At 44.7% G+C, this 27171-nt stretch overlaps 2 protein-coding genes, 1 long non-coding RNA gene and 1 pseudogene across 3 annotated transcripts; 2 read left to right on the forward strand and 2 right to left on the reverse strand.

Moving 5' to 3' along the window:
• Window positions 1-779: 779 nt before the first annotated feature.
• On the reverse strand, window positions 780-4673 carry LOC117841982 (disease resistance protein RGA2-like; annotated as a pseudogene).
• On the reverse strand, window positions 4374-6149 carry LOC140222021 (putative disease resistance RPP13-like protein 1). The gene has a single exon (XM_072292004.1). It carries the CDS (start codon window positions 6005-6007, stop codon window positions 4760-4762), a length of 1248 nt encoding a protein of 415 aa, XP_072148105.1. The 5' UTR covers window positions 6008-6149; the 3' UTR covers window positions 4374-4759.
• Window positions 6150-13296: 7147 nt separating this feature from the next.
• LOC117845701 (uncharacterized) lies at window positions 13297-14323 on the forward strand. Its single transcript, XR_004638118.2, has 3 exons — window positions 13297-13581; window positions 13705-13739; window positions 13898-14323. It is a non-coding gene; the product is annotated as an uncharacterized lncRNA (long non-coding RNA).
• Window positions 14324-20210: 5887 nt separating this feature from the next.
• On the forward strand, window positions 20211-22464 carry LOC117845804 (putative disease resistance RPP13-like protein 1). Its single transcript, XM_072291743.1, has one exon. The coding sequence runs from the start codon at window positions 20876-20878 to the stop codon at window positions 22355-22357; it is 1482 nt and encodes a 493-aa protein (XP_072147844.1). The 5' UTR covers window positions 20211-20875; the 3' UTR covers window positions 22358-22464.
• Window positions 22465-27171: the final 4707 nt, after the last annotated feature.

Here is a 27171-nt window from a genome sequence, read left to right on the forward strand (position 1 = left end):
ACTCTCTCATCATTGCAAACATGAGCAACAAGGGTACTAGCTCTTGCACATCTAGGATAATGGAGCTCAAATTGGCAAGGGCCTCTTGCAGTTGTTCCAAACTCTGTCTGTTTCTTTAAGAGGAATAGAAACTTTCAGAGAACATAATGGAGAGACAAAGAATTACTCGATCGCAACCTGATCATTAGCGTCCCCCTCATCGCAAGATTCATATTTGAGGGTGCCGAGTGTGTAATGGCCTCGGTGCATGGCGTCTCTCAGCATGCCCAGCTGCTGGAGCATAGCTTGGTTCATGATGTTCCGTCCCATTGCCTCATTGAAGATGATCTGTGCCCAGAGCAGAACTCCAAGTCCAATTTCACTGATGAGGAATTTTACAGATCTAGTCGTCATCTCACCCAGGAAAGCAGAAAGACAAGTCCCCATTTGGGGATTTTTCTCTTCAAGAAGATAACACAGCAGTTGGAAGGAGAAAATGAACAATTAGCTGTGGAATGGAGTGTGATGTCTCTGAGTAACAGAACTCTGATATTTCTTGTTCATTCACGTTTATGGAAACATGAAGAAGAATGCTCGATATGCTGTAGACAATTAGCTGTTGAATGGACTGTAGTAGTTAGGTGATAACTTGTCTTTTGGGTTCTTTTCGCCTTCCCAGAGGTTACTTGGTCAAGTCAGTCCACTCCAGTAGTCCAAGTCACCTGCCAGGTAATAGCTTTTCCAGCTGTGTGGGTCGGGAAGGTTAGTCAAAGAAAAATGAAGGCTGTGCGTGCACGACCTTAAAAGGAGATGAATTCTATAATGAATGCTGCTGCAGGTTCTGTTGAAATAATGGGCCTAGCCTATTGTAATTTTAGAATTCCAAATAAATCTCAAAGGCCCGGGTGGGCATGAGCAAGTGGTTGGAGACTTGGAGTGGTGCAGACCTTAATCCCACGTTGCTACTGGAGGAGCAGGATGGCCAACTTAAATATGGAAGTTGTCTCCACTCCACCAAGCTATGTGTCTCCATACATCACACTCGCCAATGATATCTTTGGGACCTCCTCTTGTGAAGAGCACTCATACTGATGATGAACCACTATCTCTTCAGAAGTTCTAACCATACTCCAAAGATGTGCAGGTTTATTTTGTCTCAGAGCATCACCTGGATGCTCACCAAATTTGGAGACGTGCCAGTTGTTGAGCCTTCTCAAAAAGTTCACAACCTTGCACCAAAAGTTGATGTCAAAGTTGTCCCTTAGCAAACACAGAATGCTCATTGCATGAAAGAGAGACCCTTTCATCATCCTGGCTATCTCCATGGCCACATATGCCATCTTCGGGTGCATCATGGGATCTGTGCTTCCAAACACAAGGGTTTTGAAGAAGTACCAGCATGCTTCGCAGGACAGATATTTCAGTGTCACTGCCCTCGTCGTTCCAAGCTTTGTGATCTTGTCAGACCGGCTTGTTATATTATTATGATTTTGCTACCACTTGCCATGCACTGCTTGGAACTAGCATACAACCTCTTCCACTCATCTTCATTGAAGTCTCCAGTCACCTCAACAACAACGAGCATTCTCCCATATTTGCTCGGTGTGGAATTCTGATGTTTCTTCACACATCCTTCCCTCAAATAGGTTAACTTCTCATATTTGAAATCATGGTTGCTCAAGAACATGATTTCTGAAAAATGGTCACGGACTCTTTCATCATTGCAAACATGTGCGGCAAGCGTACTCTTGCCAACTTTGCTGGGGCCAACAACCGGCAGGACCTCCAATTCTTCAGCACCATTAGGTTGTGTGTGCAATAGGAAGCTGAGAACAAGGTATGCTTCTATCTGGCGGCCGAACATGCACTTGCCCAGCAATAGATGCATGCTATAAGGCTGGCGGTACAGGTGAGGGTAGCTCGTCAAGAACAGAACCAGCTCTTTCATATCAATGATCATAGTGCTCAAATTGTCAAGGGCATCTTCCAGTTGTTCTAAAATCTGTGTCTTTCTCTTTGAAGAACATATCCCTTTCATAGAATTTACTGTGGAGACAAAGAAAGAATGATTCACAACCTGATCTTCGGCATACTTCTCATCGTCAGATTGGCATCTGAAGGTGTCAAGTATGTAACAGCCTTGGTACATGGCATCTCTCAGCATGTCCAGCTGCTGGAGCATAGCTTGGTTCGTGATGTGGCGTCCGGTGGCCTCGTCGATAATGACCTGTGCCCGAATGAGAGCCCTTCGCAGGCTCTCCCCTACATCCAGCACTTTTGGGTTGGAGCTTTTGCTGATGAAGAGATTTATGGATCTAGAGACTAGTTCACCCAGGACTGCAGAAAGAAAAATCTCCATTAGGGAACTCTGTTCTCAGGAAGATAACCCAGCCGGTGGAAGAGATAATTACAAAAATGAGCTTTGGAGAAATAGAATGAGATGTCTCTGGCTTAACACTCTGAGGACATCAAGGATGTAAGAACAAGTGAGAGAGAAAGAAACAAAGATATTACTACTTCAAGTCTGGAAAAAGTCAATCCAATACAGTAGCTAATGCACAAGATGTTTCATCTTTGACCTTTTTCGTCTGATTCACAATTTGTCTCCATCATTGTCATTGAATTGAACTACCAGCTGAGAAAGAAAATATTTCTTGTTCAATTCACGTTTATGAGAGCATAAAGAAGAATGCTCGATGTGCTGTAGACAATAGCTGTTGAATGGACTGTAATAATTAGGTGATGACTTGTCTTTTGGGTTCTTTTCGCCTTCCCAGAGGTTACTTGGTCAAGTCCACTCCAGTAGTCCAAGTCAACTGCCAGGTAATAGCTTTTCTTAGTATATCCAGAGATGAATTCTATAATGAATGCTTCTGCATGTTCATCTCATCCTTGAGGAGGCAGAGAAAAGTGATGAATACCTGGAGAACTGCAGAAAGGTGCATCTCCATTTGGCGACTCTCCTGTCTCCTCAGGAAGATAACAGAGCAGGTGGAGGAGAGATATTGCCTCAATTTTCCCATGTACCTCTAGTGCAATAGTTGTGAGGCATTTTGAGATTTCCAAGCTATTGCCTCAATTTTCCCATGTACCTTGGTTCTTGGCAACAACAGTAGGAAAAAAGGATCAAGCAGTCACCACTCACCAGAGAGCGTTTATGGCATCTGAAGCTCTGAACTGCATTTTGGTGCTTTCGATGAAATAGATTGGCTGAAAAATAACTAGAGGAGGTGTAAATTACACAAGGAAAGGCAGAGCTATGCTTCAGGTTGGAGTTGAAGATAATTGGAATTTTCAGAGTATTTGGATAAATACCTGATGAAGATCAACATCGGAAATCGATAGCCGGCATTGGTACACAGATATTTGTTCTGAACTATGTAAGTGACAGGAGAACAAGTAACTTCAATGCACTGGTACGCAGATATTTTTCAGCAGCCACCATCACATTTTGACATCTGAACTGCATTTAGATTCTTTCCAACTACCGTATCCCATCTCAGTGAAACTTGGTGGAGTAAATTTCACAAGGAAAATCAGAGCCTGAAAGGGTGAAGATTTTTCGTGGTGTGGATGAATACCTGAAGCGTCAAGGTGAAGATTGATTGACATTGGAAATCGGCCGCCGGCCGTCGGGAGCCATGAAATCGAAGCTTTTGCTGGCGAGGGCACCAAATCGAACCCGAGCAGCAGAAATCGCGCTCCTCCGAAGTCGTCGGATTCTGCTCCTCGCCTCGAAGTGGAGAATCCGAGCTGCCGCTGAGCGCAGTAGGTCTGGCTGCTACGCCCGCCGGCGATACCTGCTCGTCCTCCCGATCCCTCTCTGGATCCTTCCTTGCTTTTCCCAAGCCTGTACTTGTGGTTCTTGAAATTCCTCTCCCTGCTTTGGAATCCGAGGCGGAGAAAATCTCCGTCCAACGTTGAGACATGAACGCGCGAGGGCACGGCAGCTGAAAAGATTGCCATGCGCAGCGCATTCTGTGGGAAATGGCAGCTTCGGCCTGTCTCTGTTTCGTCCTCTGCAGGGAGGCAATACATGTTCTTGCTGACAAACTCTAACTCTTGAGAGTCGATGTTCTAACTCGTCAATGCATCATCGTACAACCGAATAATCTTCTTGACTTGTGCACAAATCTGCTGGCAATCTCTTTGGTCTTCTGAACCAAAAAATAGATGCACACGTCTAAAAAATAGATACACCTGAAGATTTCGCGCTTTTGGAACGAGATATCATGAGTTGCTTCTCAGAACCTTGAACCAAAATGGGCATCCAAGTAGTCCCTTGGCAGATGAGCAAAAGTGCATTTCACCCTCAAGCCAAATGCCCAGCTGAGATCTATAATTATGGACCAAGAACAAATCAATGTTGAATGCAAACTATATTGAACAAGATGTAAAGTCTGAAGAAAATCTTTATGCTAATTTCATCAATTATTCAGGTAACAATCACTTGTAACTTGCATACAGATGGCAAGACCATTATTGTTTACTATATAATTATAACTTGTGAGTAGTGAGACCCAATCAAACCATGCAACAGATATTCACATACATGCAAATGACAGGATTAAGAACGCTTCCTCTTAACAGCTCTAGTTTTCAGATCCCGAACCTCACAAGTATAGATATAGTTCTAGCAGGGCAGTATTGGGGACCTCCATACTAGGGCTTCAAACTTCCCAGAAGGAGGCTTAACGCTTCCATACATCACACTCGCCAATGATATCTTTGGGACCTCCTCTTGTGAAGAGCAATCATACTGATGATGAACCACTATCTCTTAAGAAGTTCTAACCATTCTGACAAGATGTGCAGGTTTATTTTGGCGCTGAGCATCAGATGGATGCTCACCAAAACTGGAGGCGTGCCATTTGATGAGCCCTCTCAAAAAGGTCAAAACCTTGCACCAAAAGGGGATGTCAAATTTGTCCCTCAGCAAACAGGCAGTGCTTGTTGCACTAATGAGAGATCGATTCAGCATCCTGGCTATCTCCATGGCTACGTATGCCATCCTTGGGTGCATCGTGGGATCTGTGCTTCCAAACGCAAGTGTTTTGAAGAAGTACCAGTATGCTTCCTCTGATAGATATTTCAGTGTCACAGCCCTCGTCGTTCCAAGCTTTGCGATCTTGTCAGACCGACTTGTGATTATGATTTTACTGCCAATTGTCATACACCGTTTAGAAGCAGCATACAGCCTCTTCCACTCGGTTTCATTGATGTCTCCAGCCACCTCAACAACAACTAGCGTTCTCCAATATTTGCTTGGCGTGGAATTTTGACATTTCTTCACACATCTTTCCCAAAGATGGGTTAACTCTTCATCTTTGAAATCATGGTCACTCACGAACACGATTTCGGAAAAATGATCACGGACTCTTTCATCACTGCAAACATGTGCCACAAGGGTGCTCTTGCCAACTCTGGCAGGACCCACAACTGGCAGGACCTCCAATTCTTCAACACCGTTAGGTTGTGTGTGTAATAGGAAGTTGAGGACAAGCTCTGCTTCCATCTGGCGGCCGAACATGCAGTTGCTCAGCAGTAGATGCATGCTATATGGCTGGTGGTAGAGGCGAGGGTAGCCCGTCAAGAACACAACCAGTTCTTTCACATCAAGGATCATAGAGCTCAAATTGTCAAGGGCATCTTCCAGCTGTTCCAAAATCTGTGTCTTTGTTTTGCACGAAAAGATTCCTTTTACGGAATTTAGTTTCAACAGAGAAGAAGAATGACTCACAACCTGATCTTTGGCATCTTCCTCATCGTGATATTGGTATCTGAAGGCGTCAAGTTTGTAACGGCCTTGGTACATGGCATCTCTCAGCATGTCCAGCTGCTGGAGCATAGCTTGGTTCGTGATGTGGCGTCCTGTGGCCTCATCGATGATAACCTGCGCCCGGAGGAGAGCCCTTTGCAGGCTGTCCTCCACATCCAGCACTACCCTTGGCTTGGAGATTTTGCTGATGAAGAAATTTATGGATCTAGAGGCTAGTTCACCCAGGACTGCAGAAAGAAAAATCTCCATTAGGGAATTTTCTCCTCAGGAAGATAACCCAGCCGGCGGAAGAGATAATTTATAAAAGGAGCTTTGGATAAATAGCATGAGATGCCTCTGGCTTAGGACTCTGAGGACATCAAGGATGTAAGAACAAGTGAGAGAGACATAAAGGTTGGTCCAATACAATAGTCCATGCACGAGATGTTTGATCTTTGAAATTTCCTGCCCATCATTGTCAGTGATTGAGTAGCACTACCAGCTGAGAAAGGTACAGAGATCTTTACTCTCAAACTTTTGCTTACGGACCCAGAGCCGGAGCCATCACCATCAAACAAGTGAGAGAGACATAAAACAAATAGCCATCACCATCAAGCAAAAAGAAATATTTGATGAGTACTTCGACTTCGACCAAGGCGTATACAATGCGTTCAGTGGATCTTTCATTTTTAAAACAAATAGCCATGAGTGTGAAATATAATTTCAATGTGCAGAATACAGAATTCTTGGATGCTTAAGGGATAACATAAGGCAAACTGAACCTGCATTTAGTAAAGTCTAAATTTTATTTGGTTCCTTGAGCTAAAGTTTAGTCTGTATCACATCAAATCTTCGGAGGCTAATTAGGAGGACTAAATATGAGTTAATTATAAAACTAATTACACAGATAAAGGCTAATTCTCAAGACGAATCTATTAAACCTAATTAATCCATCATTTGCAAATGGTTACTGTAGCAGCACATTATCAAATCATGGACTAATTAGGCTTAATAGATTCGTCTCGCGAATTACCTCCATTTTGTAAATAGTCTATATTTAATACTCCTAATTAGTATCGAAACATTCGATGTGGCAGTGGCTAAACTTTAGTCCTGGGAACCAAACGGGGCTCGAAGTGACAATGATTATATATTCCTTCAGAGATCAGATTCTACCCAATGCTGTGGAATTCACAACCAAGACAGGAAAGCACATGTGAACGAAGAAGCACACAAAATTACTTTGGCATGGTATTCTTACTGGGACGGGAAGTGTCAGATCCCATGGCACATTTGACATCCTAGTTTGGGAATCTCACTGCCTCCATATCAGAAGTACTTATATAGCTCCCAGATTGTTGAGTTTGATTGTAATCTTACAAGGAATAAGCAGGGTCAGAAGAGGAAGATTTGAAGTTAGTTTATTTGCATCTAATGTTTTGTACATGATAATCAACCATATTGCAATTCATGTTGTTTCCCTTAAATGGTGATATTGTGGGTTGTTTTTTTTCCTCACACAAAGGAGAGCTACATAGAATTATATTAACAACAAGAGAAGGGTCTAAGAAGACTCATACGCACCCAAAAAGGGTGAGGGTGTTATAGGTTGCTAGTTGTTATTGTACATCATACTTATACATATGAAAATATTGTGCTAGTAGCCTGGTAGGCTTTTACATAGCCTTCTCCTTGTACCTGTTCTAGCATGAAAATATGGATCTTTGAACATAAATACTTGACAAGTAAGACTAACTAAAGTGAAGCAGACATTTGTATCTGACAGCAAAACAAGTACCTCTACTCCAATAGTACAGAGGCATTTTTTCATCTGACACATCCTAGTCCGACCCAATGGAGGAGTCCGACTCCCAATCAAGGGCGGCAGGCGGCTGGTGGACTCGGTGATCGGGTGGACCTTGGGTCGTTGTTGCTCGGCCCCTCTAGGAGGTGGTGCCGGGCAAAAGAACTCAAACTCGTGGCTCTGGTCAATCAACAAAATTCGTTAGGGACACACAAAAGGAAAATAGGAATGCCAAATCCATGTAGTTAAGATCATACCGGGTCGGCCGACCTCTTGAGGGAATACGCCTTCACTAGTAGAGAACTGACTTTCGATCCTCCCCCTTTAGTCCCGGTTTAATTTAGGTCTGGGAGAAAAGGGGGTGCGTCACGGTAGGCTGGAATGGGCGCACCTTTACTACCAGTTCTTGTTTGCAACCGGGACTTAAGGCCACCCTTTTATCCCGGTTGTAACGGCTAGTTTCTGGGCACCGATGGCGTCACCCTTTTATCCCGGTTGGAGCCTCAAACCGGGATAAAAGATCCAGCCTTTTGTCCCGGTTGGAGTTACCAACTGGGACAAAAGATTTACTCCCGGTTGGTAATAAAAGGCTGGATCTTTTGTCCCGGTTGGAGGATAGAACCAGGAGTAAACTTAAACCGGGACAAAAGGGGGTCTTTTAAACTGGGATAAAAACTCATCCCACCATTAAAAACGAAGGTAGAGGCCTTTCTTCCTCCTCCAGCCCGAGCCACTCCACAAAGACGCTTCACCTCCTGGCGCCGAAGAAATCCTAGGGGAGGTCCTGCCAAATTTTTTTTCCTCATTTCTATAGGGATTTCGGTCATCCAAGGTGTTGTGAAGGTTAGCTACTTCATCGTCCACTCATTTATTGTTGTTATGCTTTGTTTTATGCTTTATATATAGAGAGAGGGAGAAAATTGAGTTTTCTTTGTTAGAAAGAGAGAGAGATTGAAGAGGATTTGTTTGCTTGATAGAGATGGATAGTTTGCTTGATGTGTAGAATGGTGATATATAGCTTGCTTGATGTGTAGAATGGTGATGGATATATATAGCTTGCTTGATGTGTAGAATGGTGATGGATATATATAGCTTTCTTGATATGTAGAATGGTGATGGATATATATAGTTTGCTTGATGTGTAGAATGGTGATGGATAGTTTGCTTAATGTGTAGAATGGTGATGTATATATAGTTTATTTGCTAGAATTTTTCATAGAAATTATGGAGAGTTTATCTTGTGATATCATGGAGAGTTTATCTTGTGATGGATTTTAAGGTACAATGTGAGTGATATCATGGAGAGTTTATCTTGTCAAATTCAATATGGTTTATCTTGTTAAATTCAATATGGAGAGTTTATCTAGATGGTTTATCTTGTCAAATTCAATATGGTTTTTCAAATCCGTACATTTGTTCAACTTGCACGTCCTGCAGGAATGTCATATAGAAATGTACCTATCCTCGAGGTATCATGTCCTGCAGGAGTTCACTTCCCCACTCCCGGTATCGTCCTACCAAAAGGCGATCCAAGCAACAGACCACTTCCGAGCATAGTAATGTTATTTGTTTCTTCTAATTGGTTTTGTACTACACATGAATAATTCCTAATTCTACTTACATACAATGCTTAGACAAGTTGTCACAGAGCTAGGTGGTACCACTCCTAGAGTGCGACAAGATGTAGTTGCTCCAATTAGATGCCTGCGCATCTCTTTTCAAATACCCATTCGAGGAGCACCAAGAGTACAGCCCAAGCCGATGGTTGCAATTGATGCATCGGGTCAACTATCCACAGATACGACAAAATATGAAATGACCGCTGTGGCGGCATGCCTGCGACAACTAAAGCGTCATGGTTACAGGGTGCCAGACTACTCGTATTTTAAAATAAAGGCGCTTGAGCAGGGAATCAGTAGTGTGATTACGACGGCTGAGAGGCTATGTAATCTGAATCTACATGACATGGTATGGATCTAATCATCCTTTTATCTTTAATTACATTACATCTTTTAAATTTCATGATAATGTTATTCTCTTCTTTTAGGATGTCTATAATCGAACCTTTGCGGCAATAAGCTTTGAAGCGATTCTAGAGCAAGTCGTGGAAAGGTTGGGATATAGACACAACGTTGGATTACCAGACTAAGATCTCTTTCTACAAGGCATCTGAAGCGACGGACACACCATTGTTTGAGATTTATGGTTGTCCAAATGGATATCATTATAAATCGCTAGAGAGTGCACTAGTTCATGCTCTAAATTATATTGATCACGTTCTAGACTTTAAGATTAGGGACATCAGTTATGGTCTATATCTTCATAAGCAAGCCGGACTAGGCCAGTGGGATCCATGGATGTAACATTTGTCTTATGTAATTGAACTTCTCTCTAAGACAAGTAATGTTGTATGAACTTAAGTACTTACTTTTTCTTATGTATTTGAATTATTATCAGAAGTGGTTCTCTCTAAGCTTTGTGTTGTCTTATCCTTACAAAATTTGTGTTGTCTTATCTTTACAAAATTTGTTTTATCCTTACAAAATTTATCTTATCGTTAGAGAATAGATAGGAAACACCCTTAACTTAACCAAATGAATCATGAAACATCTTCACCAAGCGAGGCATGAACCTTGATTAAAACAAGAATAACATTCCTCATACCTTAAGTGGAGCATGGGCTGACATTAATTCACACTACTTGCTAATTTAATATATATTTGCATGGTCGAAATATGTAAAGTTCTTATTTTTTCTTTAACAAACCAGTCAAAAACTTATATGAGTTTGTGTGTTAAAATTAGTTAACCACATACATCAATTGAAATTTTTGCATGGTGAAATTATTCAATTGAATAATTATAGAAGCAAAAAGAAATAGTATAGAATTTATGACTCATTCAAACTTATTGTAAACAAACTTGCTAATTTAATATATTTTTGCATGTTTAAAATATGTAAATTTTTTATTTTTTCTTCCTGAAATCCACTAAAAACATAAATAAAATCCATTTCCAAAAAACAGGCGGGAGATGAAAAATGGGAGAAGGCTCCCCATTTATCCCGGTTAGAAAGTGGAACCGGGATAAAAGGGTACTTTTCGATTCGCGCTTGAAACTACCCATTTATCCCGGTTCCACTTTCTAACCGGGATAAATGGTGGCCTTTTATCTCGGGTGAGCATAAACCGGGATAAAAGGGTGGGCAACCGAGATAGGGGGGCTTTTATCTCTCGGGTGAGCAAAAACCGGGATAAAAGAGGGGGCCTTTTATCCCGATTACTAATTCCAACCGAGATAAAATGCCCTTTAGTCCCGGTTGCAGCTACAAACCGGGATAAAAAGGGGGTTGTATAAAAGTTACAACAGTCTTCTACCCACCCCCCACGCCCAACGCTTAGCATTTTTTCACTGTCATCATCCTCGTTCCGCTCGTCCCGCCCGTTTCGCCTCCCTCGTCGCTGCCGCCATGCTCTTCACCAGCCTCCTCCGTCTCTGTCACCGCCATCATCATCTTCACCGGCCCCTCTGTCCCCGTCGCCGCCTCATCGCGTGCTGGCATCGCCTCCCCCCGTTGTAGCCGTCCCCATCGCCACGGCCTTCGTCCCCGTCGCCGGCCGCCTCATCGCCACCTCCCCCGTCGTCGCCATCCTCATCGCCACCTCGGGAGCTAGCGCGAGTCCCGGCCGTCGCCCCCGCCTCCGTTCACGCGCGATATTGTATACATTCAATATAATTTTTATTACGTTACTAGATTTATACTATTATTATTTAGTATAAATTAATTCTTATTAAAATTTTGTATACATTTAGTATAATTTTGGTAGAAATGCTTAGAAATTAGTTGAAATTTGGTAGAAATACTTAGAAATTAGTTGAAATTTTGGTAGAAATGCTTAGAAATTAGTTGAAATTTAGTACATTTAGTATATTTCAAAAATTAGTACATTTACTATAAATTTGGTAGAAATTCTTACAAATTAGTAGAAATTTCGTAGAAATGCTTAGAAATTAGTTGAAATTTCATGGATATTCTTATAATTTTTTTTCATGGTTGTTTTATGATTTCATGTACAAAGTAGTTGAGATGGCAGATGACGAGGCTAGAAGGTATCTAATGGAGCGGATTATTGCTGGTGGTAGTAGCTCCAACCTTCCCATAACGTACACCGATGAAAAGGGTAGCTCCAACCTTCCCATAACGTACACCGGTGGCAATGAAGAGCTCAAGCCCCAGCAAAATGTTGCCGTGGCAGAAGGTTCCGGTGAGGTATAGATCATATTTTAACCCATCTATAATGTCTTATTCATTATTTGATTCTACTATGCCTACAATTGAATCTATCAACGAATTGCTAGTTCTACCCTTTTCTCGTAGAGGAGGGCCGAAACAAGGCTCGCAAAGGTCTCGGCTTCATGTCCCTCTCCTCTCTCAGCTGGTACAGCTTGTGCCTGAACACCAGCCTCTGATACCTACGCACAGCATGACACAACCACACGCATTAAACCCAAACCCTAAACCAAGTACACCCCACCACCCTGCCCCGAAAGGAGGTGCCCAAACCAAACCACATCGAGAATCCAAGAGACCCACAACGTCTGGGCATTGGTGGCGAGCCCCGAGAGGCCGATGTAGAGCTTGTCATGAACCTTGAACACCCTCTGGAAGTCGGTGGTGATCATCTGCAGCTGGACGCCAAGGCGGCGGTCGTTGGCAGGGAAGGGTGCCAGTGGCGGGGAAGGGAGCCGGCGGGGGCACCGGCAGAGGGGAGCGGGAGCTGGGGGCCACCGGACGTTGCCCCTCTCCAGATTTCGAAAACGGGCAGCGACGTTGAGGAGGATGGGAGAGAGAGAGATCGTGCAGTTTTTTTACACGAGAGACAATGTGAGGGACTAATCTGTAGGATTATTTTAATGGGTTGAGACTTTGCATGATCCAGCCCATGTAAGATCTCGCTTTAGATACATTTTCTTGATAACGTGTCAACAAACGTTTCTAGTACTGGAACCGCTTAAGATGTAGATATGCTTTCAAAAATATAGCAAAGAAAACATATCTAGAGGGGTTTTTTCTTGTAGTGAGGCATGCCTGCTCGTTGACCCTTGCAATAGTGTTGGATTCCCCTGACAGCCTCACCGTCCCGCTGTTGTCGCCAAGTTGCTGGGTGAAGGGCACGCCACCGCCTCCGGCCTCCCTGCCGCTGGCGGCCATAGGAGTTACGTTAGAATCGATTGAGAAATGAGCACTCTCTATGTGTGTGGCTGTGATGTAGTGGGGGAATGCCCGAATGGGTCAATTGGGCTTTGCGAGGAATTGGGCCAACAGTGAGGAAGAGAGAAGAGAGAGGATTAGTTAGGTGTCCAGGTGAGCTTCTTTTTTTGTTTGGATTGAATGTTAGCTTGTTTATTTTTATTTTTTTATACATATACATAGAAAAATACACTATATACATAAAATTTTCTTGCAAAAATAATGGGTATTCAGTAGAATACATTGAATACATGTAGGGTGTTTTTGGTTGGGCTTTCTAACTTGCTTAGCCAAAAGCCAACCAAAGGGTTTAAAAGTTATACGTGCTTTTGCCCAAAACCTATTTTTGCTCTAGTACAAAACTAAAAGCATCTCCTCCCTTACTTTTAAGTGCTTTTGGGGTAAAAAATTACCCGTCTACCACCGGTGGTAACGGTTGTTTTTTTTCTCCCCCATCTATTTCTCCCGGTCGCGAGTCCGCTGCACGCCGACCCAGCCGCCCGCCGCACCCCGCCCCCGGACGGCCGCCGCTCGCCTCCCCCGGCCGCCGCTCGCCAGCCCCAGCCGCCGCCCTCCGTCGGCCGTCGCATCCCACCGGCCGCAACCTCCGAGGTTTGAATCCCTTTTCAGTGAGGTCATCAGTCGTAGCTCACACCGAGCCCCTTCTTCTACAGCAGTTAGCTCTCCACCGGTGAGACTGCCATGGCCAAGCTCGCCATGCAGCTCAAGGACAAGTTCTTCGACCTCTTCAGCCGCATCACCAGCTGGGGCCGCGCCCACAAGGACGCCGGTAAGCGCCCTGACTCCGTCCTTGAACTGGCAACAGATCGAACATCTAGGTGTGTGTGTACTGGACACATCTGCTGATGATGCTTCCTGATCTGTGTCTTGCACTCTTGCTATGTTTCTTCAGATGGTGCGGCGGAGCCAAAATCGGTGGCATCTCAGGTCCATCTCTAGTCTAATCTCTTGCTCGAGATGTTGCCGGGTTAACTGACCGATTTGGTCATTTCTTCTTTTTTATTTCCTTCACATATAACTCATATTTCGTGTATAGCTTAAGCTTTTTGATATGCATATAACGATTGTTGTTGCTCATTTTTCAGCATGTTGAGATCAGGTCGAGGGGAGGTCCTCCAGGCAGCGTGAATGGAGGGTCCAAGAGCATCAACGATGTTGTCATTAGAGGAGGAAGATGAAAAGCTAGCTAGTATAGTAGCAGCTAGCCCATGGATGGTGATTCCTCCTCAATCCCAAGCGTCGAGCATCCTGTAACAAATCATCAGTTGCTCGGTCGTGTTGTTCCTTCGTGTCACTACTAATAGCTATCATTTTCAGTTTCTAGTAGTTGTTGATCTGCTCTCGATCTGTTCCAGGCTATGTTGCGTCGTGGTGGTATGGTACTACTGTAATTCTCTCTGAGTCCTTCATGTATTCATGTCAATGGTGTGTGGTCTTTTGCAAAGCACGTGGATGGTGCGTTGTGACAAATTTTTTGATGGATATTGTTATAAATAGCCTAATTACTTTGACGGATGAAGAACATATAAAATTTATTTTTTTTTCTTTCTAAAATAGTCGTTTACATGCGAATTAGTGAACACATTATTTTATAAGAGCAATTTGCATATAAACACACCCACGGACCTTTAGGGGTATTACATGTATTTGTTACATAGCCTGCAGTTTCACAGCTGCTCTAACCAAACGGTCTTCTACTTTTCCCACAACTCAATTGCTTTCTCACAGCTGCTCTTTCACAGCCCACAGCTCACAACAGCTTTTCCAAAAGCCATAGCCCAACCAAACACATCCGTAGGCCCGCCCCTAGCTTTAGGCCCTTCTTGCCAGCGCACATGGGAAGGAACAGAGGGATGAGCGGGGTCCGTGCTGGGACGTGATGACGGTGGCGTCGGACCCAACTCCTCCGCCTCGGAACGCACGGGAGCTCGCAGAGAGCGTCGCGGCACCATGGCCGATCGGCCCGAGCCTAACGCGCAAGAGCTCGGAGGGACGTAGCTCCGGGAAGGCGGCTCCGGCGAAGAGCAGGACAATGAGCCGTGGGTGATGTCGGGGCAAAGAACCGCGGGGGAAGGAGGGTGTCTATAGCCCGGGGCCTCCAGGCTCTGGTGGCGGGGGCGTGGGGTGCACGGTGGTGCGCCTAGCGAAGAAAGGCGTGCCCATGAACACAGGGTGCGCGCTCCTCGTGGCACGGCTGCGACAGACCGGCACGAGATGGGATCATGGTAGGGAAGGAGAGGGTACATGGGTACAGGGGATACAGGGAATTAAGGGGTTCCATGCATGTTTTCGCCAACACATGCGCCACGATGACATGATCTGTCAGTGTTGGAAGCATACGGAAGACCGAACAAATAATTCCCAGCAGCAATCTTCCATATCTCTGTCGTCTCCATGTTGAGCACAAAGAGCATATTCCGCAGTCGAAGCAGCGTGACGCTGCTCATCATCTGATCCCCGATGCTCTGCAGCTCAACGCCGTCCTCCTCCTCCTCCCACGGGCCCGATAGCGACCGCAACTTGGGTGCCATATGTCTATCTCAACGCGCGGCGACCAACAGCCCTCTCCCGACATTACCCACAAGGATAACGTGAACCCGCGGACGGGGCCAAACAGGCGCAGATCTCCGTCAGGCGTCGATCCTAGGCCGCACCTTTTAGCGGCGGGTGACCTTGCAATCGCCGGGGAACTTTATCCTCCCCACCGTCGCCGTGCTGACGTCGTAGGTGAGGACGTAATCATGCAAGAGCCAGTAGACCACGCCACCAAGGACGACCGCGACGTCGTAGTGGTCCCCCGTCGAGGCCAGGGCAACGCGGCAGACGCGGAGCCCTAGCGACGATCACCGGGCTCCACTCGCCCCCCGCGTCCGACGACACGGTCTGCACACGGATGCACCTTGCGCATGAGCGGGCTTGGTGGAGACCGGCCAGGTCAGCGGCGAGTAGCAGGAAGGAGCAGCCGATGCCGTCGGCGGCTCGTACACGCACATGTCGGAATCGCTAGGCCCCAGGACGACAAGCCCACCGCGGGATGTCACGGCCTCGTACTCCTGCTCGAGTAGGTCGGCGGCACGACGCCGTCCGGCGCTCTGCAGATGCGACGGACGAACGCAGGGCTGAGGATCTCGCGCCAAAAGAGCTTAGCTTGCTCGCCGCCGTGCACCAGAAGAGGGTGGCGGCATCCAAGGACCCACATGTCGTACTAATTAATAATTAGGTCCACATATCAACAAGATTAAGTTGGAACAAACCAAAAAAGTGGGCAGAAGCGGTCCGCACTTTATAAATAGGTATAGATTGCGCTCGTTAGGATTCAAACTTGAGACCTCTGACCCTGATATCATATTATTAAGTTGCATGCACTAGTCCGTTCAACCCAAAAGCTTAAACTGATGGGGAGAGATGGACAATTCACTTATACTCCAACAGTAGCATTCTAGAGCAGCAAGGGAGAAAGAAAGTCAGTAAGAACAATAAGGTGAAGGCGAAATGAGCCCCAAACGTCTAACATCGCGTGCGTGGATTACTGGAGTGAAAAACTGACCTTTTGCATGTTTTGAACAAGTAATCTGTCTAGAGCAGGGTACTCCTATTCTTAATACATATCCCTCTCCTTTTCTGGTCGTTTTAAATATTTTTCGTTGACTAACCTAGTTTCCCAAAAGTCTGCATAGCCCAAATCCGTTCTCAAATTCCGGTGTTATTTCTAGAGCAACGTGGGAGAAAGTCACTCAGAACAATTGGGTCCAAAGAAGACCCAAATGTCAAACATCGTGCGTGGACTACTCGAGTGGACTGACCCTTTTGCATGATGCGAACAAGTATCTCTCAGATGGAACATGCATGTACTATTCTTAATTCATTAGTCATTATTTTTGTAGTATTCACTCACAGGCATTCCACGCCATTCAACAGCTTATTGTTCGCAAATCCCGGTGTCATGATATACTCTATCTTGCATATCACAAATCAAACTATATATGCTCCGATCCCACATCTGAAAGCGCTGATGGAAGCCATGCATGTTCTTAAGGCTGTTAGATACTTGACACCTTGAAATGTCACTGTCTTGAAAAGTAGTTTTACAATAGTGTATAATTCTTCCCGGCTAGTTCTGCCCATCCCGTCCCACATCGTCCAGCACAAACCTGTTTTAGCTGCCAGCAAAAACGTTTTCTGGCCTAGTGTGAAAGAGAGCTAGCTACCAACGATGATTCCTCCCAGAAAGAAAAGCTATGGGGATCTTTGCATTGTGTTATATTCCTATTGCGTACGTATTATATATACTAGGCTAGTTCTGCCCATGCTGTACGTCCAGCCGCCTTGCATATATTTCTGCCTTCTTCACCTCTCTATCTAGCTAGCTAGTCTCTATACTTGCGCGTTGTTAGCTAGTGTTCACGCGATGCCGAGAGCTCTCGCCGCCGCCGCCGGTGGTGTTGCGTCCGCGGCCGGCTTCGGGCCGATACTTGGCGTGGCCCTACTCTCCGTCTGGGTCATCTCGCTCGCCGTCCTCCTCTGCGGCGACAGCTCGGAGGAGACCCCTGCCCAGAGGGCGGAGCGCCGGAACGCGAGAGCTTCCGGCTCTGAGGAGACGACCCATGCCCAGAGGGAGCGGCGGAAGGCGAGACCTAAAAGTTCTTCCGGCGCGGCTATTGGCGCTAATGGCTACGCTTCCGCCATGTCGTATTCTGCTGCTGCTGATGCATCAGCTGCTTCTAACATGATTGCTTCTTTTTCCTCTTCTAATTGTTCTGCTCCGACCTGCAGCGCACCTAGTTATTGCTAGAGAAGATCGTGCCGACTGCGTCTGCATACATACATGGGGCTGCGCTGCTTTTTCTTAATTTCTTGGTAAACAATAATAAACGTCGGTTAATCAACTTTGGATCAGGTTATCTGGTGTTACAAGTGTCTGTTTAGCCCTTACGCAAATTTAAGATTTGTTTTTTTCCTTCTTTTTTTCTGTTGTTTTTCTAGTGTATACGTTAGTGTTTTATGATGTCTTGATTATATGTTTTTGGATCATGTATATACTTCCTCTAATAATCATGGTTTGATGCATTTTCCGATCGAAAAAAGATGTAACGTTTCCACTGTCAAAAAAAAAAAAGAATGCCCATGTCAACTGCTTTTCTGGTTCCATCGGCTGGCGTGCGCATGGGCCGTTTCCTGTGCAATGTGTATGTGTGTATAATGTCCTGTTTGGGGAGCTTAAGCTTTTCCAGAAACGCTACGTGGAGAAGCTCCCCTTGCTTCCCCAAACATCTGTACGTATAGCCCAAATCTGTTCTCAGATTCCGGTGTTATTTTTAGAGCAACGTGGGAGAAAGTCACTCAGAACAATTGGGTCCAAAGGAGACCCAAATGTCAAACATCAAACATCGATCGTGTGCGTGGACTACTGGAGTGGATTGACCTTTTTCCATGATTTGAAGAAGTAATCTCTCAGATGGAACATGTACTACTCTTAATTTATTAGTTGTTATTGTTGTAGTATTCACTCAGCTCACAGGCATTCCACGCCATTCAACAGCTTATTGTTCGCAAATCCCGGTGTCATGATGTACTCTAGCTTGCATATCACATATCAAACTATGCTTCCACATCTGAAAGTGCTGAGGGAATTGAAGCCATGTTCCACGGCTATTAGATACTTGACACCTTGAGATGTGATGTAAAAAAATATTTTATGTTTTACAATAGTCGTATAATTTTTTCCTGCTCGCAAGTATAACACAGCAAAAAAAAAAATGAGTCAAAGTTGCATTTTGGAGATCATGTTGATGTCCAGAAAGTCACTTATTTGATGTTTCTGGAGAGAGTATATATGTCACACCCTGAAATTTTCGAATTTCAGTATGTGATTAAAAAGAAAAAAAAATCCCATAATTTTTAAAAAAATTCAACATTTAGTTTTCTTTACAGGAAATTTCGTATATGAAAAATAATTGTTTGTTTTTCGAAATTTAATAATGTTGTTCTATGTCTGTGCATTCATGTTGATGCATCTTGGTATTTTCATGAGTGCAAAAGTTTCAAAAATGCATTTAGACATTGTCCAAACCCTTCTGAGAATTTTTCAGCTTTTTCTGGAATTTATTCTCCTTTTCCTAGAGCTAAATCCAATTTTTGGATGGTTCTAGAATTCTTTTCATGAGCACTAAGTATTTTATTTGGACTCCTCGTGTCCCAACCTATCTCTGGTATTTTTTCTCGGATTTTTTGGGATTTTCAAAGTATTTTTCATGGCTTAAATAAATTATCTAGATTTTTATTTACACGGGAAATCGATTTCTGAAAATAACCAATCCTTTTCCAACGGGCCGAGCCTTGGGCCCGACCCGCTTCGACCAGCCAAGCTACAGGCCCGCTCTAGCTCATGAAAGCTCATTGGGGCTCGTGGCTGTGGCTCCCAGGCCAAGCCAACCATGGCCGCGGCTGAGTCTCGGTGTGCGTGCCATGCATGCTAGGGCGCGTCTTGTGCGCTGTGCCCCAGCGCTGTGACTCCCTGCCCCAGTGCTGCGACTCCCTGCTACCAGTTCCCATCGCTGCCGCCGAGAGGAGCTTCGCTGAGCCAAGTGCCTCCGCCAGTTTCCACTCGCCCGATTCGTCGTCGAGGAGCACCAGGACGAGCTCCGCGAGATCCAGCCGCACTCCCACCGCCGTTCGTCGTTGTTAGCTCGCTGTTGGAACGGTGCCACCGCGTGGAGCCCGAGCTGCCGCCACCCCCAAATTCCGATCGTTGCCATCGTCCTCCACCGCCGGTGAGCGCATCCTCAATCTCCCCTTGACCTCCTCTATCCATCGCGCTGCTTCCCCCTCACCATAGCTGGCTAGAGCGCCACCTATTTTGGCCGGCCGAGTCGCCATCCACCATGGGAGCAAGCTCATGGAGCTTTTCAAGTAACACACCGTCCTCCAAAGCCACACCACCCAGCTTTTTCGAGGGGCGGGCACGCGTACACATAGCACCCTACTTACACTTTCGTCATCGCTTCGTGTAAAAGGGTTAACCCGAAGATGTTATGGCTAGTTGAGAAAGGCTTATAAGTTGGCTCCACCCTTGCTCAACTAACAAGGTGGTATTAAACATACGCACCTGCGCTCGTAGGCTACACTGGACCAACCAAATTGGGTCGGGTGTCACAGAGTAATTAATTGAATATTAATTAGAAGGCCAGCAAACACTTTGTGTATATATATATGGTCCGCACCTAACCTTTAACTCACAATCTGCACAGTTGTTACCTGGTAGGCTGGTAACGAAATTAATGTTTCAGTTAACTGAGGTATGTTGTTTTACTAAACTTCTTTGGCTTGTACAGCTTAGCTTCGAAAGATAATGGCTCGGCCTGTTTAGAACGATGAAGGGAAAAGATACAGTAGTAGGAACACGCATCCCAACTTTTAACTTTTGAGCACTTGTCGATCAAAATATGATATGGCGGTTGTGGTAAGTTCCTTCTGAAGTATTTGAATGCTGTGGCATATACATGACATGGTGGTTGTGGTAAGTTCCTTCTGAACACTGCACTCCTACAGGAAGTTACTCTACAATGAAGAAACGATGACCAGGGTGTGCATTTCATTATGTGAAGGCATACATGAATAGTTTGTTTGACAAAGTCTCTCCTTAAATTTGAACAAGACTAGAAAAGGGGGGAACAAGGAATTCATGGAGATTACGAACCACATGTTTCAGGGTAGCTATGCAGTAGTTGGTGATGCCTGTGGCCTCTGGGTCAAGATCCGTACCTTTCTCAGCTGGTAGTGCTATTGCTTGACAATGATAGATAGGAAATGTGAATCAGTCTATGGAAAAAGAAGTTCCAAGGGTCAGAGATGAAACAACCCGTGCATGGACTATTGTATTGGACCGATCTTCTGCATGTCTTGAACTTGAACTAGTAATCACTCTCTCGCTCGCTCTCACTTGCATTTAATAACTCCCTGATCCCTCAGAGTCTTAAGTAATAGACATCTCATGTTGTTGCTCCAAAGCTCCCTTTCGTTCTCTCCACCGCCTGCTGGGTTATCTTCCTGAGGAGAGATCCCTAATGGAGAGTTTTCTTTCTGCTGTCCTGGGTGAGCTGGCCTCTAGATTCATAAATTTCTTCATCAGCAGAAGCTCCAAGCCGAAGGTGCTGGAGGTCGAGGACAGACTGAAAAGGGCTCTCCTCAGGGCTCAGGTAATCATCGACGAGGCCACAGGACGGCACATCACAAACCAAGCTATGCTCCAGCAGCTGGACATGCTGAGGAATGCCATGCACCAGGGCTGTTACATGCTCGACACCTTCAGATACCAATATCATGGTGTGGAGGACGCCAAAGATCAGGTTGTGAGTCATTCTCTATCTCTCTCTAAAGTAAGTTCTCTGAAAGGAATTGGTTCTTCCAATAGAAAGACGCTGCTCTTAGAACAATTGCAAGAGGCCCTTGAGAATTTGAGTTCTATGGTCCTTGATGTGAAAGAGTTGGTTGTGATCCTGCTGAGCTATCCTCGCCTGAACTGCCAGCCTTATAGCATGCATCTCCAGCTGAGCAACTGCATGTTTGGCCGCCAGATGGACTCTGAACTTGTGATCAACTTCCTGTTGCACACACAGCGTCATGGTTCTGAAGAACTGGACGTCCTGCCAATTGTTGGCCCTGGCAAAGTTGGCAAGAGCACCCTTGTTGCTCATGTTTGCAAGAATGAAAGGGTTCGTGATCATTTCTCAGAAATCTTGTTCTTGCGCGACCATGATTTTACAGATGATAACCTCTCTATATTCAGAGGATGTGCAACAAGACAACAAAATCGCACATCGAACTCGAATAAAGATAGGGGATGGCTAGTTGTTGTTGACTTAGTTGGTGATCTTAATGAAGATGCATGGAATGTGTTATATTCTTCTTGTAAACAGCGAATTCCAAGCACCAGTAAAATCATAATTGCAAGCCGATCTGCCAAGATCACGAAGTTTGCAACAACACATGCTCTAAATTTGAAGCATCTGTCCGGTGAAGCGTTCTGGTATTTCTTCAAGACAGTTACATTTGGAAGCATAGATCCCAGGATGCACCCGAGGTTTGTGCATGTGGCGATGGAGATAGCCAATATGTTGGACAGAGGCATCATTGCTGCGAACATGGTCGCTCGTCTGCTAAGGGACAATTTTGACATCCACTTTTGGTGCAAGGTTCTAGCCTTCTGGAGAGGGCTCGTAGAGAAGCGTGTGTCCAAATTCGGTGTTCATCCATCTCATCTGACTAACCAGAATAAACCTGTCCATCTTGGGAGATTGGCTACACCTTTTGAAGATCTTATATTTTATTGTGAGCATCAAATCTCTTCACAAGAGGATTTTCCAAAGATAAGATTAGAAGATGTGATGTATGGAAGTGTTACGGCTCTTGGGAAATTGGAGTTCCTTGCATGGATTTCTCCAATACCGCCCTACTATAGATATTATGTTACTTGTGAGGTGCGAGAGTTAAAACGTAGACCTGCCAAGAGGAAACGTTCCATAGAAAATGGAAAGACTCTTTGTTAATTAGATGCATTGTCAGGAATATCTTTGTATGTTTTGGTAGGGTGTCACAAGTTACAGCATAATAGTAATGTCACAGGTTGCAACATTGTGTAACCGTACTTCAACTACCTTTAGTTTTTCACTAGTCCATCAACCCGTGCTCCCGCACGGGTTAATTTTTTAGAAGCTATTGTATTTAAAAATTATTTAGAAATTAAACTTCTAGCTAATAATCAAAATTGATTACCTACTACTCTCTTAATTTTTTCAATATGTCGACATAATACTTATATAGATATGTACCTATCTTTGTCCAATTGTGATTGATTTTTAATTAATAATTACTCTTTGCACCTTTTCATCCATATTCATACTTTTTCCATTTTATATCGCACCTCCAATCCTCCATACATAATGTTTAGCGTACAAATCAATATTTTTCATCGATTCCTCACATACATTTATAAATGGTCTAAATGGTGACACTCAACATGTGAATATACTTTAACTTAGTATTTTTATATTAATAATGAAATAAATAGGTAATTTAGAATCATATATTAGTTTATTTTTGACATTTATGTATGATGCACATGAAGATAATTAGATTAAGATTTAGATGTTTAATTTAGGTTATTTTTAATAAAAACTTACATGGGTAATATAGATAAAATTTTAGAATGACATTTTAATTATGCTTTATAATGGTATGTATTAGTAAATTGGATGAAGATTATGGGAGTACTTTAGATTATTTTTTATAATAGCTGAGCTCGGTAATTTAGATATAAGTTTAGAGCTCATTTTTGAATATTTTCACAATAATAGTGGTGGGTAACTTTTTAGAAAATATAATAGATCAATGGCTATGATTATTAGAGTTTACATGATTGGTGTTTGATGTTTTTGATTTTTATGAGAATTTCTCTTTTTGTCTAGCTTGTCTCATGGGAACTAATGCGGAGTCTCCAATGGAAAAAAAATGGGACTACATTGCTAAAAAATATTACCATAAGCTACCTCTCGTTTGTTAAATATTCAAACACAATAGATATATACTTATTATCTTCATCCAATTATGATAGATTTTAGTTAGTAATTACTTTATAATAGTTTAATCCACATTTATAATCTTTAACTTTTCACTTTGTATCACAGGTATGCGCTTGAATTTGTTTAATGAACCCTAAGTTTGTGATACAATTTTAACATAGAAATCTATATTCTCATCACTTCCTCTATATCTTTATAAATGGTGACACATTATGTGTATAGACCTTAATTATTATATCATATACCAATAGTGCAAGATATAGACGATTTAGAATCATATATTGTTGTATATTTTAATTAAGGTTATTTGATTCAAACGTAGGGTTATCATGTTATTTTTAATAATGGCATGTGTGGGTAATATAGATGCAAATTTAACAGGTTACTTTAAAATAGCGGTGGGCAATTTGGTTGCAAATTAGGGTATTATTTTAAATATTGTTTATAATGGCATAAGTGGGTAATTTTGATGAAGATTAGGGGGTTACTTTAGTTTATTTTATATAATGGCAGAGGTGGGTAATTTATATATAGATTTAGGGGGTTACTTTATGCTATTTTCATAATGGTATAGGTGGGTAATTTTTTAGAAAACATGATAGATTTAATGGCTATGATGATTTGAATCTATCGATCGATGGTCGGATATTTTGCTTTTTTGTGAGAATTTCTAGGATTTCTTTCTTTTTCTATAGTGTCCACCTAGGTGGCTTCACTTGGAGGCTTCAAAAGGAGCCTTCAATTAGTAATAGTAAGATGTGCAAAGCGTTTACTAGCTATTAACATTTAACAGAATAATGCATGATGCTGAGGCATATATTCTTCATGATATGATGAATCGCTTGTCATTGTGTTACTCCAGGAATATAGTATAACTTACCAGCCCGATAATATGGGCATCAGGGCGTTGATATTTTGTTTCCTTTATGTTTTCAATTAAGCCCTTCATACCATTCTGTGAGCAGAGGTTCAAGATCGGTGATTCGTCAGTGCAGCTGCCGCAGCGTGCCCTGTGTTGGCTTATCTGTCATATTCACCATTGCCGGTGATCCTCCGCTGTTCAGCAGGGGCACGCTGAACAAGTCCAAGCTGCATTCAAGCAATCTGCACTACTTGAAATTTGACCTCTCGTCCCTAGCATTTGTACCGGTCACATTTATACCCGGTACTAATGTTAACTTTATACAATTTTGGGAGTCCCCGGAGGCCCTCTGGTACCGGATGGGGGCTCCATCCGGCACCAGGTGTCACCCTCTACCTCTAGTACCGGTTGGAGCCTCTAACAAGTACTGGAGGGCTTCCCGACACATCGATCGTAAAACTTAGAACTTTTTGCACCCCGGCCCTCCCTTTATCCTTCCTTTCCCATCTGTCTCCCCTATCTCTATCCTCTCCGCCTCCCCCTTCTGTCTCCTCTCTCCCTATATCTCTCTTGATCCTTCCTCTTCCTCCTTGTGTCGGCCGCCCCCTTCCTTGCCTCCCCTCCCCTCCCCCCTCTGCCTCACCGGTGGTGAGGAGCAGCGGTGGGGCAAGGTGAGGAGCAGTGGTGGGGAGTGGAGTGGCGGAGGAGCATATCTGTGGCGGAGGAGTGGAGAGCGGCGGGGCGGAGTGTGGCGGAACCACCTCGGATTAGCTTGATTAAACAGGGTTGAGTCGCCTAACATGCGACACTCCTGCCTAAACCGAGTTAATACGAAGTGCCGTCGGATTTCATCCGATTTAACCACTTAAACAGGATCGCGTTCAGCAAACCCACCCGAAGGTGAGCGGTTACAGAGAATACAACAAGTCCACTGAGTTTAACCAGTCTTACTCAAGAGTTCGGTCATGAAAATTTAACATCAGAGTTTTATAACGAAAACAACAGGAAAACACTAGCGGAAGACTTCGTCGGGGTCGGACATCCGGGCGAGGCCAGCCAGAACATCACTGAGTCCTCTCCTCGCCGTCCGAGGAGGGGTCCCACTCGACCGTCCAGCCTGGCGGGAGCTGGGGCGGCCAAGCACCAACAGAGGAGGGGTCGGAAGCTGCAACTTCACCTGAAAAACAGGAGCCACAACAAGGCTGAGCTACTAAGCTCAACAAGACTTAACCGGGGAGGAGCCAACTATTCTCCCAACCAGACATGCAAGGCTTTTGGCTGAGGGGTTTGTTTTGCCAACAGCGCTAAATAACCTATTTTCAAGTTTTAGCTCCGGTTCTAGATTTACTTACCAGTCTAGGTTGTGCAACCTATTCTGAGCAAACATCGAGCCAACAAGTGTGTATATAAAACAACAACATTGCCATCATCAGATTCCTCATTTACTCAGGGTGACATAGCGATCAAGAAGTCTCAAGCTGTGAGAGGCAGACGAATCGATTCGAGTTCTTTAACCATGCATGGTGAACCTAGCCCCACGACATCCGCGCACCCGGAGGTCGCTTCCTGTGTCGGCCTTCCCCATCGATCCCCTAACCCGTGTCGGGCCCATTTCCTTTGGTGCAAGGTTCCATAGACCCGACCTCTGCCGTCCTGTGACCACGCTTTGCCACCACGTGCGACAACCAGCAGGGGAAACTCCGTTCCAAGAACAATGGGGCGACCGCTCACGTCTAGGTTCAATCAGGTACTAGGCTTCCTCATCCCATACTAAGTATGAGGCTAGTACTTTCAAACACTTGATCACGAACACCACCACTGTCGGGCCTTAGTAAGTTTTCATAGACAGACGGGGCCATCATCCGACCACCAAAGAGTTACCAAACCCTGCCCCGTCCATCGTCCTTATAGTTGTAACAGGAGAGTAACACATGCAACTCCTACAACTCGCGAGTGACAGGAGATCACTCGGCTTTTACCGTTTCCTATTTAAGCAATGCAGCTACTCGGTCCAACAGCTAGTGTTCAGATCATGGGTGACTGAGTCATGCATCTAGGGTTTCACACAACTCCTAAACGTAAATGCACAAACATGCTATTCAGAAGGCATGTGCAAGTTTGACAAGAACACACAGGGTTTCCATGCAACCGGGGCTTGCCTGCAAACAAAGGGGGCGGAAACTGCTCGACTTCGGGGGCGGCTTCGACTTCAGCGGGCGGAAACTCGGCTACAGCTTCTTCTTCGGGCGCCGGGTGCAGCTCGTAGAAGCCGTCAGCGAGATGCAGCTCTACACGGATGCAATGCAAAGGTTAGCTTAAACGTTTAAGTCGACAGCAACACTGGCTCTCCTGAGCCCAGAAACTTGCGACAAAGAGCAGGAGTGGGAGGCGGTTGGAGAGAGCTGATGATGATCAACAGGTAAGGGTAGGGAAGAAACGAGTGGTCCGATCCTCGAACTAGAGGGTGTGATAACTGGGATCCTCAGACGTAGGCGCTGAAGGGTTCCCACGTTTTACACTTACACCCTTAAGTTGAAGAAAGGATCACAGCCAGACCCTCGGGCGAGGCAGACAAAGGTCGGCAAACAGACAGGGTCGGACGAGGCGGAACTGGGGTCGGGCGGATAGGAGGGGTCGGTCGAGGCGGACTTAGGGTCGGCACTCACCTTCTTCCTGAAAGGAAAGCTTGGGGTCGGGAAGAGGCAGACTTGGGCACGGAACTAAAGCTTTGAGCAGGGACTAAAGCTGGCGGTGCTCCGGCGGCGGTGCTTCTTGCAGATCGTAAGAGAGCTCTTGCGCAGCACAAGAGGCACGCTGCTGGTGACTTGGATGAACTGAAAAGGAACTGGGAGATGAACTTCTCAAGGTTGGGCGGAGGGCGCTAGGAGCTTGAGCAGGGAGCTAGCTGAAACTAAGGGCA

Source organism: Setaria viridis, chromosome 2 (assembly GCF_005286985.2).
Source record: "Setaria viridis chromosome 2, Setaria_viridis_v4.0, whole genome shotgun sequence".
In the NCBI taxonomy this organism is placed as follows: domain Eukaryota; kingdom Viridiplantae; phylum Streptophyta; class Magnoliopsida; order Poales; family Poaceae; genus Setaria; species Setaria viridis.